Source organism: Cyprinodon tularosa, unplaced genomic scaffold, assembly GCF_016077235.1.
Source record: "Cyprinodon tularosa strain WSP-4 unplaced genomic scaffold, ASM1607723v1 ctg454, whole genome shotgun sequence".
Lineage (NCBI taxonomy): Eukaryota > Metazoa > Chordata > Actinopteri > Cyprinodontiformes > Cyprinodontidae > Cyprinodon > Cyprinodon tularosa.
Window position 1 is genome coordinate 156,477 of NW_024039179.1, and position 13,770 is coordinate 170,246.

A 13,770-nucleotide genomic window follows, 5' to 3' on the forward strand; every position below is an offset into this window, starting at 1 on the left:
AATTAAAGCGCAGGTTAAAAATGTGTCAACAAATCCAAAAGTAAGCAAGTTACTCTATGCAACATATTCTTGGTGTCTTGAAGAACAGCTGAGTTTCCTCTAGGTTGTATTTAGCTCAGATCCTCTTTAATCAATAATATATAGCTAAATTTAAAAACCCTTTTAGATCTCTAGTCAGGACCCCTGAGGCGCTATATGCTTGCTTGTCTATTAAACCATGAATAGAAATAGATCCAATGAGATCACAGCTAAATGGAAGAACCTTGTTTAATTAGCACAAGTGATGTCTATAAATTGTTAGCAAATGGGCATAGTTTTCTATTTCAGGCTCTGTTATGTCCAGTGGGTAAATCAATAGCTGAAAGTATAAACATTATAAGACTTACAATACTGCGCACTGTCATGATGGGTTCACTGGAAGCGACCCAAGAATGCAAGAATCTGTAGAGGGAGAACAAACAGTCACGTTATGTGAGGCAGAATAAAGTGTACTCTGCTTCCTAGAACTGTTTCTGGCTCATATTCTATTATCTAATCTGATGGAGAGGCGAATTAACTCTTCGAGGGTAGCAGGTTCGTCGAGGGTTGCGAGTTCATCTTTAATGTGCTCGTTTAATGCCATAAAAAAGGCTCCTTTCAAGGCACTTTGGTTCCATCTGGAAGCTGCCGCTTTAACCCGGAAGTTAATCGAGAATTCAGCCACCGAAGAGTCTCCCTGTTTAAGAGTGAAAAGAGCTCTCGAATCAATAGTTTGGTCAGTTTCTTGGTTGAAAACCTGGGTAAATTCAGAAATGAAGTCAGAGTAGTAACAATTTAGGCTGTCGTCAGCAGAAAATCTTGCCTGAGCCCATTCCAAGGCTCTTCCTGTAACTGAGAGAGAATGAACGTTATCTTCTTGAGATCCGTGGAAAAACAGCCAGGGGAGTTCTGAAAAATTAACCGACATTGAAATAAAAATCCCTTGCAATCTTTCATGTTGCCAGAAAATTTTTCTGGGAGACTAGGACGGAACTCTGATGACGTCACTGCTGGTGACCTCGGAGGTGGAACTGGACCCGGAAATGGTTGTGGCACTGGGGTAACGTTAGCATAGTTTAAACGACCGGTGAGGTTCCGGACTACATGATCTTGGAATTCAATGCGGGAGTTTAACTCACTCAGAGCTTGAACTTGTCTGTGGATTTGGGCATCCCGCTCCTCCAATAGTTGACGGAGATGTTCTGCTGGGCCTTGAGTTTGGCCGCAGTGTTCTGTCATGATGGGTTCACTGGAAGCGACCCAAGAATGCAGAACACCACTGACGGACACAAGGATAAAAGTTTAACAGTTTTATTGATGCACAAGCACACTGAATGTACGGGTTCTGGTTCGGGGCCTGGGTTCAGGTTCACTGGAGTCTGCGTGAGAGACAGTTCAGTTAGCGTTGCCAACAGAGGTTTGATTTCCAGATGTTTACTGATTGTACCTTGAGGGTTCTTGAGGTTTGCTTTGGGAGAGTCACTGTTGGTTCTGGAGAAGAGTTCATCAGCAGAGTCCGTTAGCTGCTTCAGCGTCTCACGTCTAATTTGAACAGACCTTGGCTTTGGGATTCCCAGCTCTAGTCCAGAGCTGCTTGGAGGTTCTCTGTGAATCTTCAGGTTTGGCTCAGAGGGTCGGCTCGGCAGGTTAGCTCTTCCAGAGCTTTCACAGAGGAGGCACAGGTTTCCTGGAAAACAGACACAGGGGTTAGAATCCAAGCTGGATTCAAAAGTCATAGAATTACTCTGAGGATCTAGGCTTAAGCACTGACCAACTGGAACAACACTGCGGCGTTGAGGCAAGGTCTGAAGACAGCTTAAGTAGTGGATCCTCTGATGATCTTGACGAGCTGCAGCTGTGCAGGAAGCTCCCTCAGAGGATCCACGGCGGACTCTGCTGGAGAAAGGTGGAATTTCTCCAGCTCCCAACACGCATGTCCTAAACTCCAGGGGAATAGATACATACAGTTGCGTATGAATAGACTTGATTATCTATGCAAAGACTGTGCGTACTTATTGTTCTATTTTATAATTCTAAGCACTAGAATGATTTCCATTACCACCTTAAGCCATTATTTGATTGACACACTCTTCAGAAAAAAAAATTATTTCAAATGCAAGGCAAAGTATATAGCAACAACGAAGCACTAATTTGCACACATTCAAGTGGGAAATAGAAATAGTTATGAAGAAGGGGAAATGATAATGCTTTTATTTGGTTTTCCTTATAGTATCACTACTGAGCAAAAACTGGTGAATGGGGGATAAGCGAACAGAAGCAATCAGCTTTGTTAGCTCAGAGAAAATAAATCTGCAGGAGTAGAAAGAAATGATCGGATTATAAATAGGGGGCCTAAAAGCTCCGCGGCTTATGTACAGCTTTGAGGCTGCAACAGAAATCCAACGATCAAAATGATCTGGTAGAACCTGCTCTTTCTAAAGAGGAAGTAAGAAAGCAGTCGAACATTAGAAGTGATTTTACACAAATGCCACGTTCTATCTGCACCCCAAACTCTATCTGCACCCCAAACACAAGCCAACACTTAACGGCGACCATTTTGCAAAAAAACAACAACAAAGCCTTTACCATATTATAAATGACAACAAGTGAAAACATTAGTAATAAGATATTAAAGCTGATGAAACGTAAAGATTTTTTTTTTCTGCGTGGCATCCCTTCCCCCCGTCAGCTCTGCGTCAGACAGTCAAATCACCCAAAGCAAAAACCTTATATAATCCTTTTACAAACAGTTAAAGTTTGTAAACGGTTACAATTTTGCTTAAAGCACCCAGAAATAAATCAGGATTCATTAATTAAAATAGCAGCTGACAAAGTTATATAATGTAATATAGTACAACTATCTGAAAGATCAAGCTCCAACAAAATGTTCTTATTATTTATTTAATTTGTAATCTGTCTGTCTTTTTGTTCACCCGTCCCCCTGTCCAAAAATAAGATGTTTGTATAACTGACCTTTTTATTTTCTGTTTTTTTTGTTTGTTTGTTTTTTTACCATTACCATTTTATGTGTTCAGGACTTCCTGCAGCAGCTCTTCTCCCTGTCAGCACTGCGTTGAACATGAGGTCATATAACCCGAAGCAAAAGCCCTAAAAATTCCTATAAAGAACAGTTAGTTATTTTGCCTAAAACAATAATGAAAAATAAGTATTTATTAATAAAGATAACAATGAACAACATCAAAAATATTTCCAGGATCTTTCTGAATGCATTCGTACCTCTCATGTAATTTGATCTCTCTAGTGTATTAACTATCAATTACCTTATTAATTTATTTCTCTCTGATTGTGTCAGACTTCAATAAAAGACATTTAGACTAAACTAGCAAGAAGCATAGCAATTCTTAATTAAACAAATTTTTTTTCAGAATCATAAAGCATTAAACTTTCTCATCTGTTTACTGATTTGACCATAATGTTTTGGATAGAAGTCAAACTGCTGCACACACCGTAGAAAATAACCATCAGGATAATGTAGATTATAAGGCTGGTTATTATGACCACACCAGTCAATAATTCAATAATTTCTATCTACTTAAATGCTCTGATCTGGTATAATTTGAAGACTCACAATTAATGAATGAAACTAATGTATGGAAGGTATAATTACAGGGATAATCACATTTCCAAAATAGTATGTTGAGTGTGTTTTACATGGAAATGTTAACATTAAAGTACATATTATGCCTTGTAAAGAACAAGTGTATTCGGTTTGAAGTTTATTTTTGGAAAAAGTTATACTATTTACTTGGTTTTAATATGACACCCTGTTTAAAAATGTTTTCATTTGCTTTTATCTCATTATAGAGGAACAGAAATAATGTTGCTAAACAGTAAGGCAAATATGAATCAATGCTGCCGAGAGTTAGAGTTAGGCATTTTAGCTTAGCATGAAGAGAGTTAAACTGTGTTTGCAGAATAAATAAGTCTGAAAAACTGTATTAACATTTATTAAAAATATAAAGTGACTTTTTTAACCTGGTAAAAAGCCCTGTCAGCTATGATTACATGATTTTTTTTTTCATGTTGCTAAGCTAAGCTGTTGTTTAGCATACAGATACATCAACTTCACACAATTTTTGAAAATTAAAAAGTAGGTTAATCCCATGACACTGGTAGCTTAAGATAAAAAAAATATGCTTTGGTTGGTATAAGGCTCCTTTAAAGTTGTTTTTAAGCCAAGATTTCTAGCCATGAGCCATGAAATGCATTTCTTTGGGTCATTGTTATAGTTTTTTTACTCTTGGATTTCTTTAGCATGACCCCACAGATCAATGGCAAAATTTAATATCACAGCTCAGTGATCAAATTTTATCTGAGAGACAGCGATAGCAACAAACACACACAGACAAAAATAAGAAAACATACTGAGTTAGATAAAGAGAGAATTAGCCAGCACTGTGCACAAAATAGCAAGAACAGAAATGTTTATGGTGTATGGATTTGATAGATGATACAGGTTTTTACTTCACTGAAGCTTCAATAAGACTAACTCTGATGAAAGATCAAATCTGCCAACATCCCCATGTCTCTTTTAGCCTCTCTCTATTTTTCTGTTTCTGTTTTGAAACTGAGGTGTGAAATTGTAATGCTTTTATTTTATTTTAAACTGGGGTAAAGTTGTCATGAGCCAATAGATCTGTGGAAAGATAATTAGTTATACATATCACAGATTGTAACTTGGTATCATCTTAACCTTTTAAGAATTTTAAAGGAACACACATCAATATCTTACTAGAATTATTAGTTTTAATTTCAAAATGTATACAGAACTTTTCATCTTTGTGATAGAATGTCACTAGCTAACGTTGGCACAGGCAATAGTGCTCTAGTCTGCAAACTTTATCATCCTGAAGATTCCACATGTTTGATATCAGGAGCAGATTACTTTTTTAAGGGTGTGCAATAGAACTAGGTCAGTTAGAGTTTAACAGGCATCATACACCTGCCACAGGACATGAGCCCCCCCCCCCCCCCCCCCCCCCCCCCCCCGCGCCTTTAAATCAACTACTTTAGATAATACAGCGAGAGAAGGGGGAGGGTGTGGTTTGAAAGTTCCTCTCTCTGAGTTTCTATTTAGGTTTGGGGAGTGTGATGGTAATGGAACAAGGTTATTTCTACCCGGTGAACCATTTCTGTGTCGATAAAATCAAGGTCTTGTTAATTTATATTGAACATTTCCAGCAGTTCTAGTAAGACAAAGCATTTTACAAGCAAAATAGCTAAGTGTTAAAAGAAAAGCATCAGAGAAAATATAGAATAAAGGAGATCAAACATGCAAACAGAAAAGGGAAAATTACTCAAAACTGCTGTTAAACTGAAAAAAATAAAATAATAAAAAATGCTAAAAGGGAATAAAATACATTACAATGAAAAGTACAATTGATGACAGTAACACAAATACTTAAAAACAAATAAATGACAAGTATTAAAGGTCATTTCATAAAAAAGTCGTAAATAAACAATTTGAAATGACCCAGTGTGTAAATTTATTCCTAAGAGGCAGGATAGTATGGACCTGCAATAACTAAAGGCACTGATTGCATCTGAATACAGCAAATCAGTAAGAACTCTATGGCTAAATTTGAAGGGTGTTAAGATTCTTTGTGGTAAGCACTGTCCGAATAGTGCTGTGTTAAGAAAGGAGGTAGGAAAAGGAGCCTGTATGCTTCCTATTATATTGTAGTTCCTTTAGCATAGGGAGTTTGTGAGGACCCTGCTGGCTCTTAGGAGCTATGAAAAATATGCATGTGGACATATGCATACATGACTAAATTAGATCTATCTGATATAACATAACCAAAACCGTCAATGCAGCAGGATGTTTTGTAAAAAGTGTTCAGCCACTCCCCGCCCGCGCCCCGACTTTATATGATGTCACCTTAGAGCGATGAATCTTCTCAAAGAGAAGACATTCAAACAGCCAAACAACCAAACAGATATGTTTTTGAAATGTTGGAGGAAGTCAGAACTACCCAAGAAAACCCACTCTTATGCAGCGAGAATATGATAACTCCTTACATCCTCGGCTAGTATTCAAACCCAGGACTTCCTTGCAGCAAGGTCAAGGCACTACAAATGTCACCTACCTTCCTGCAGTCAAAAGCAGATGTTTTTTCTTTTTTATCACATTTAATCAATTGTGCTAAAACTAAAGATTAGATAACAAAAATAAATGTGTAAAATCTACTATTGCAATAAAAGATTCATTAGTTTTAGGCCTTTTGTTCACTTCTGCACCTTTGGTGCCACTGAGCCACATTTCTAACTTTTTATCCTCCCACTCAGTGTCTTTTATCATTCTTATCACAAAGTCTCAGAGGACAAATAAATCCACTCAACTTTAAAACAGGTGATACTTTATTCATTCTCCATGTTGCCTAGACCACCTCCCCATGACATGCATAGCAAGGGCAGATTGACATGCACACAGCCAATATGCTTTAAGTCCCGCATATAAAACGGAACAACAAGGAGTATTCACACAATACACATTGTCAGCAACAAAAGTAATTAAACATACGATTTGAGACACATAGACTCTATGTGGCACCTAACACACATTCTCTGTTACATTGACAGCTGGCAGTGCGATTTTGGTCGTTAAAAATATTCCACACATCTGCAGTTTAAAACAGCAGATTAGCAAACAAGATGCTGGCAGAGACCAAAGCGAGACGAGAATAGGGAAGTGAGAAAAGACTGATGGTAGAAACCATGAGCTAAGAGGACTCTTAGCCTTGCTGAAACCGGTATGTGCTGGTACAAAGCTAAAGTTTCAAAAATAACTTTTATTTTCATCTGTGTCGGACTGTCTGCTGTATCCTGCTTCTATTTCATTTTCTCTCTTCCATTTCCTTTCACTTGGGGAGAAAACACAATCGCTCCATATCTTGCTGAGAGCCCTAATTATGGTGAATCGGAGAGATGAGATGCCACTTGCAAAGAATGTGCAGGGAGTGCTTGTAATCCAGCAGAGACAGATGTGTTCTGCATTATTACAGCTAACTGCTTCTGCACTATCTCTGGAAGTTAATTATCAGAATTGTCAATGTGATTCCCAGCAAAATAACTCATCCTCGCTTTCCTTTTCCTGCATGATTTGTCCCTTGATAAACAACTATTTTTGAATCGACAACAAAGTATGTGTAGGATTAAATGGAATTTCTAAGGTGATAAATGATTTGCAAAAATTTTTGTTATTTTCCACCAAAGCATATTGCAAATATTTCACTAAATGTTTAGCCATATTTTGATGTTTTTACTAACTTCCCTTAATTTTTGGCTCTCAAGTTAAAAAAAAACCCACTTTCCCCATGTTGATATTCCGTAAATTCATAGTTTTTAAAAACTATGAAAACACTTTATACCAAATTAATTTAAGCAGCCTTTGAGTTTGAGTTTCTTTCTGGCAAGGATTCTAGCATTTTTGCTTGACTAAGATACATTTTTTTTTAAATCTTAACCCAGGTTTATACCTCATCCAAACCAACTTTTCTTTGCTTAGCCTGGATAAAAATACAGGTGAAAGGGACAGTTGCAAATCCATGTATCAATGACTGTGATCTTTATGTAACTTCCATGTTTAAATTTGTATTTCACTGTGTTTTTTATGTCAATAATGACAATTTGTGGGCCTTTGAGATTCTCAGCATACAAGCATTTGAAACAAAAGTGATGAAAACGATCTTTCCTTTTTATTAAAAACCTCACTGCACAGATGCACACTTTACTTTCTGCTATTTTCATATGCAGGGAAAATTTTCTTTTTAATTATCTAAAGAATCTATAACCATCTCTAACTGCAATCAGATCAAATTTAAATGAATGGAAACAATGTGATAACACTTTAAAAGCCATTAACCTATGTAAGCCTTATGGACACACATACACCCTCTGTGTTTTTTTTTTAATATGGGGGCGTTGTGCTGATTTCCACTACATATTTGCAACAGTTATATAAGCACATAATCACTAGGAGATGTCCAGATTTTTAAAGATAGGTTTCCAAGTTACTTAGCAACCTCCACAAAGCAGGACAACGGAGCAGGTGATTGCCAATTTCTACTGGCCAAACTCTTTCAATTATCACATCAAAGTACACACTTTAACACCACAGCTACAGTTAAATGTGTCACTAGCTGCGGCTCATCACTATTTAGATGCATGGAAACATAATGTGCTCTTATTCATCAAAATGTGTCATGAAATGGTGCCAGACCAGTGTGATCTCAGTTTAACAGGTAATTCTCAAATGGTCGGTGTCATGAGATTTGACCAAAAACTGACATTTCGTTGGCTTAATGTGATACAAAAAACCCACTAGCAGCCCAGGTAAACGTCATTAATAGCTCTTTTAACAAAAATACAAACAGACACACACTCACTCACACAGACACGCAGAGAAACACATTTGAAACTATTAAAATGCATAAATCTCTTACCAAATCAAGTCTTTTTTATTTGTCTTGTTGGTCCTAAAAACTAGCATTTAATTCAATTAAATTAGATGGGAAATAAGGTCAGTGCAGTTTTTGTAAGAGTTAAACGGATAAGACTGAATACATGCCAGCTTCAACAGCTGACAGCTGTGCAGCCACAGGGAAATCTCTGCAGACTGAAGGCAAGTAGAGTTGGTATCTATCCAAAGCTGGACCTGAAAGAATTGTCTGTTTAAACCAACTTGTGACATGAAGACACTTTTTTTTTGTTTAAATGTGTTTCAGTATTTACCTCTGTTGTGAGAAGATGGGGCTAACCATGCTACAGCTCCCCCTTATGGTGACCTATATAGCAGTAGGTCTAGGCCCTGTTATGAAGTAGGCAGAGAATAAAGTCGTTTTTTAAGCTATTGTTTGCACAGCCAGAAAAGGGACAAGGGTTGAGTTGATTGAGTCACATTTGGTGCATGTTCAAGCCATCCATCACTTTTTAAGTATGTTTTATTAACATACAATTTTTTTTTATCAAATAATATTCCTCATTATAATAACATTTTTACCCTAAATAAGATTTTTTTTTGTAGCTTTAAAAAGAAAACAGCTCAATACATGCCAGCATGGGGTACCATGCTGTCGTCATTAGCTTCTTGTTAGCTTTCTTTAAACAACAGTGAATACATGGAATCATCAAATATCATCAAAACCCCAAATGGTTTAGTTCTTAATGGTTTCCCTAACTTTTACCAGATCTAAACCTCTGTGATCACCTTTGGAAAATGTTGAGTGGACTCCAATGATCAGCAACTTTAGCAAGGAAGTTATTGTCTTTTTCTCTAAGACGTCCATGCCTCCAGTGTTGCGTATCTTAAAGTTTTTTTTTCCAAGAATCAGTTCTGTGAGGTCCACTTAGCCTTTGATCACTCTGCAGATTCTGTTCCTTGGCTGGTGTGGGATTCCATTCATTATCTTTCTTCAATATAAAACTCTCCTGGAGGAAGAAAAACATGGACAAGCATCAGCTGCTTTATCCCCAAGCACGGTGGGGGCAGGATCGCAAGTCCCTGTGGGAGTGTCTTGCCGAGAGAGATTTGCAGCGGTTTGGACAGAAAAACAAGCGTTTTGCTCCATCAGTGTTCAAAGAAAACGAGCCTGGACATTGATCCTCAGTGCTCAAAATGAATATGACTTATGGCATAAGATTGGTGATCATATGATGATTTTGATTTCTTGTTTGTGTAGAATATAATAAACTCCATTCCACTCAAAACATCAATTTCCCCTCTTCTCTGCTTGTGTGTTCTTTTAGTTATGGGGACCATGTTCAGCATTTCAAGGTGCTCCAGGACCGCTGCAGCCAGTACTACGTGTGGGACGAGGCCTTCTCCTCCCTCAACGAGCTGGTAGACTTTTACCACAGCAACAGCATTGCTAAGGAGAGGACAGTGTTTCTGAGAGACCCAGAGCACTTTGCAAGGGTGAGCATATATATGACTCATTGTTTCTTTCTTTCTGCCTGGCTTTTATTTTACCATGGCAACCATGCAAATTGATGTTTTTTTTCAAGAAGTTTAAGAAGAATTTCAAGAATTTTTCCCATTTTCTAGTCTTTTGGTTATAGGAAATTTACCAATTAATTTCAAAGTTTTTCCGTATACTAATAGTGCCGGTTTTCTATCTCCCTAAGTCTGTAGACTCCATCATTTTTTAGTGTCATCATGCTCGCTAAACCACAGAAAGCACATCTGTTCTAATCAACAATCAAAATTCTTGTCGCTTACAGTTCCAATAGCAAATAAAACGTTAAGATACAGTAAAGTAATTGTTGAATCTGAAGTCACAACAGGGTGACAACAAGCATTACATGCAGTCCAAGCATTCATTTTTCATTTTGCCTCAACTTTAAGGGGTATGTTGTTGTTTTTTTGTAATGGACCTTTCCAGAGGCACTCCACATGCTGGCTGACTGCAGCAGCAGGGGGTTATAAAAAAGGTGGTGTTCATAATGAAAAATCTTAGAACTGCTGCCATTTTGAAGCAGCAAAATCAGTAATCTCTGTCACTGGGATGATGGAACATGAAATAAATAGGTGAAGCTGATTTACAGCAAACAGCAAATGAACTTCTTGGTTGTATCACATGCAAAGAAATAATTTATTTTCCTATATTTATTCTGTTCTTCCTCCTGGGATGCTACTGTCACCCTTCCCACTTCTTAGCAGGTATAAATATATACATATGCAAAGGCGTCCCTGTGGAAAAGGTGATGAATAGACTGCCGATAGAAGACAAGCTTGCACTTCTTGGCAGCTATTCCTGTCAGTGGCAGAGAAGCTGCACCCACAGGCTTACACAGTCACTACAGATGCTTTAGATCCAGAGCAGTGCTCAGAGCATATTGGTATCACTCTAACAATGTCGGTGTGGTAATACTCATCATGTTGCATTTATTCCCTTGGGCTTACATTTGAGTAGGTACTCTGCTTCCTGGAGGTAATTAAGTGACTCTTCTGCAAGTATCAGTTCCAGGGTTTTATGAATATTTAGCTGAGAAATATTGGTTTGTTTTGGCTTTTTCTCTATTATTATTTTAGCTTGTGTTTTTACATAGGAGGTATGAGTGCTAAAGATGAAAAGAGGTGCACAGGATGATTAATGAGGTTTGAAGAACGTCCCTCGCTTTTTATTTTTTTATGTACGTTGGGTGCATTGCAGGGTTCCTGGTCAGTTTGAAATGTTTTGTTCTCTTGATTTTAATGTCTTCCCTTCTCTCTCTCTTCCTTATTTTCTCCCTGTGTTCTTCCTTCCATCATGTCCGTCCTTCTTTGCTACCCTTTTCTGTCCTTACCTTGTTGTGCCTGTCCTTCCTTACGTCAAACCGATGTTCTTAAAATATCACCTTTACATGCCTTGCACTTACATCCATGGGAAGAATTAAGAAAAAAATAATTATGCAACCTTTGCTGCAGTAAAATAATCTCTCACTGACACAGATTTCTTTTAAACATGACCTATAATTCTAAGGATGTTTAATGGTAGGAAGATAATCCCATGCTTAGAGGAGCACCCTTGGTTGAAACCCTTTTATATATCACACATTTTTGTTGATGCGTTTCCAGAAAGTTCAAATTAATGGTGTGTGACTTCCTGTTTTTATGAGGGCAACATGACATCACACTGGGGCCTATTTCTTTTTTGCAAGTGGCCGCACAGCTGAATAAGTACCTATACTTATCTTACCAACAACCACACTGAAATGTGTGGAAAGGGAGGTCAGAAAATAATATTCCCCTCTGCTCAGTGGTAGATAACTACGGCATTAAGTAGCATGCTGGGGTAATCACGTCTTCAGCAACCTGTAGATGCTGCCAACATGACAGCTTTTGAATAATGCCAAGAAAAAGTATTTTTTCTGAATGTGAATGTACTTATATTAGAGGAGTGTGACTCCAGGTCACTCCGTTCTCTATATCGTCCTTGGCTCTAAAAAAGGATGCTGATCCAGAGCTCATGTCCAATCCAAGCCTTCAACAGAAATCAGCCTTCTTTAACGGGTATCTATACAATGAATATATGGTATACAATATATTGATATCAAGAGTCCTGATATTTGCATCAGCAGGGATTTTGCTCCAAAACAATAAAGTGTTTAAATGTATTTATTCTTTCTAAGCATATTAGTGGGAGTTTATGTTACTGTTATAAGTGTTTTATTATTTAATTTACCACATGATGTTCTTATAGTAAAATGGTCATGTTCTTGTAACAGGAAGTGAGAGGATATGTAGTTCTTTAGAACTACATCTCCTATGCTTGTGGCAATGACTCAATCATGTCTGTTTAAAAAAAGACTTTGAGTGTGGTTCTCTCTCAGAAAGCACAGAAGGTATTCATTTTAATCTCATAAAGGTTTGGAAGGCAGGGTATCTTCTTAAATTGATCCCTGCAGGAACATAAGTCGATTTATTTCTTTGGATTCGATTTAAATTTTAATCAGAAAAATTATGATCTGAAGGCAATTTGGATTATTAAAATCAACTATTCAGCTCTTTTAATTTGGCCCATAATCAAGAAAAGTTATGCAGTTGTATTTTATTTTATTCTGTAGCAATATCTGTATGAGTATTTTATACAGTGTTCCCCTAATCCAACCAGGGAAGTGTTCAGCCAATCCAGAGATTACTTCTGGAAAAGAAAAAAACCTTAGAAAGGCAGTCATATATTAACATATTATATTATTTTCTGTTCTTTAAAACAAACAAAGAGGAATCAAACTTGAATACTATGCTGTTTTTTTTATTGCACTACTTTACCATACCTACTTTTTCAATGTATAGCAGATTCACATTTAACAAAAATGTGCATTTAAAGCTCCACAAATACCTTTTTGCTTTCTTTTTCAGCTAAATAAGATCACCGGAAGGTCTTTTATAGAAATTAGCATTCATGTGGAAAGCATTTTTTTTTAGCATAATGAACTTGGTCATAGAAATAATATAATTTGTAGAAAGTATTTCATTTTGGCTGGAAATAATAAGGTTTAGCAAGGGTAGTGGAAGAAAAAGAGCTTCTCTGGGTGAGGTGTTCATTTGCATTGCGGTTTGAGGCATCATTGGAGGCAGTGGAGACTTGCACCACCTATCAGCAGGTATAATTTTTACCATGAAGAATAAACACAGGTCAGAGAAGTAGTATTGCTGTCACACTGGTTTTTTAAGCAGGCTTTTCTTCCTCTTGGCCTTCAAGAGATGCAATCGAAGATATAATAAAAGCTCTTAACTAATATCTTCCAAACAAGAGAAACACTGTTTAGTCTCACTGTAAATTTTCCTATACTGTACATATAATGACTTCTGTGCATCCACATGTGAACACATACTTTTTAGTTTTTGTCTTATATATGTTTGTTTTAACAAGCAGGCTGGTTAAGAATAGCTTAACTTTTATTTTTTCTATTTCAAAAACCAGTGGAAGTCGCTTAAAGGTAAACATGTCTCCTCCAATGATCATTTTAACTTGATAGGTTTGGTTTATTTCAAAAACACTGGATCATTTTTGTAGGAAGCATGTTATGACCTATCTTCCCAAAGCAAACCTGAACATAACAAGATTAGCTTCTATAAAGGAGCCTTGTCTGTAGTGATGCCATCTGTTATTTAGGTCTTGCAGATGTATCTAACTGAAGCTCATCAATTTATGTTTTCATTTAGAAATCAACCATGGCCTTTAAAAAAAAAAAAAGCTCCCTTGCAGTGCAGCCTGCAAATGAAAAGAAGGGAAAAGAAATTGGTATTGG

At 37.1% G+C, this 13,770-nt stretch overlaps 1 protein-coding gene across 1 annotated transcript in view; it reads left to right on the forward strand.

Moving 5' to 3' along the window:
• grapa (GRB2 related adaptor protein a) overlaps positions 1-13,770 on the forward strand; it is a 36,029-nt gene that overhangs the window by 13,163 nt on the left and 9,096 nt on the right. Inside the window, exon 4 of the mRNA XM_038300728.1 lies at positions 9,784-9,952. Coding sequence (XP_038156656.1) covers positions 9,784-9,952 — 169 coding nt within the window. The remainder of the gene's footprint in view (positions 1-9,783; positions 9,953-13,770) is intronic.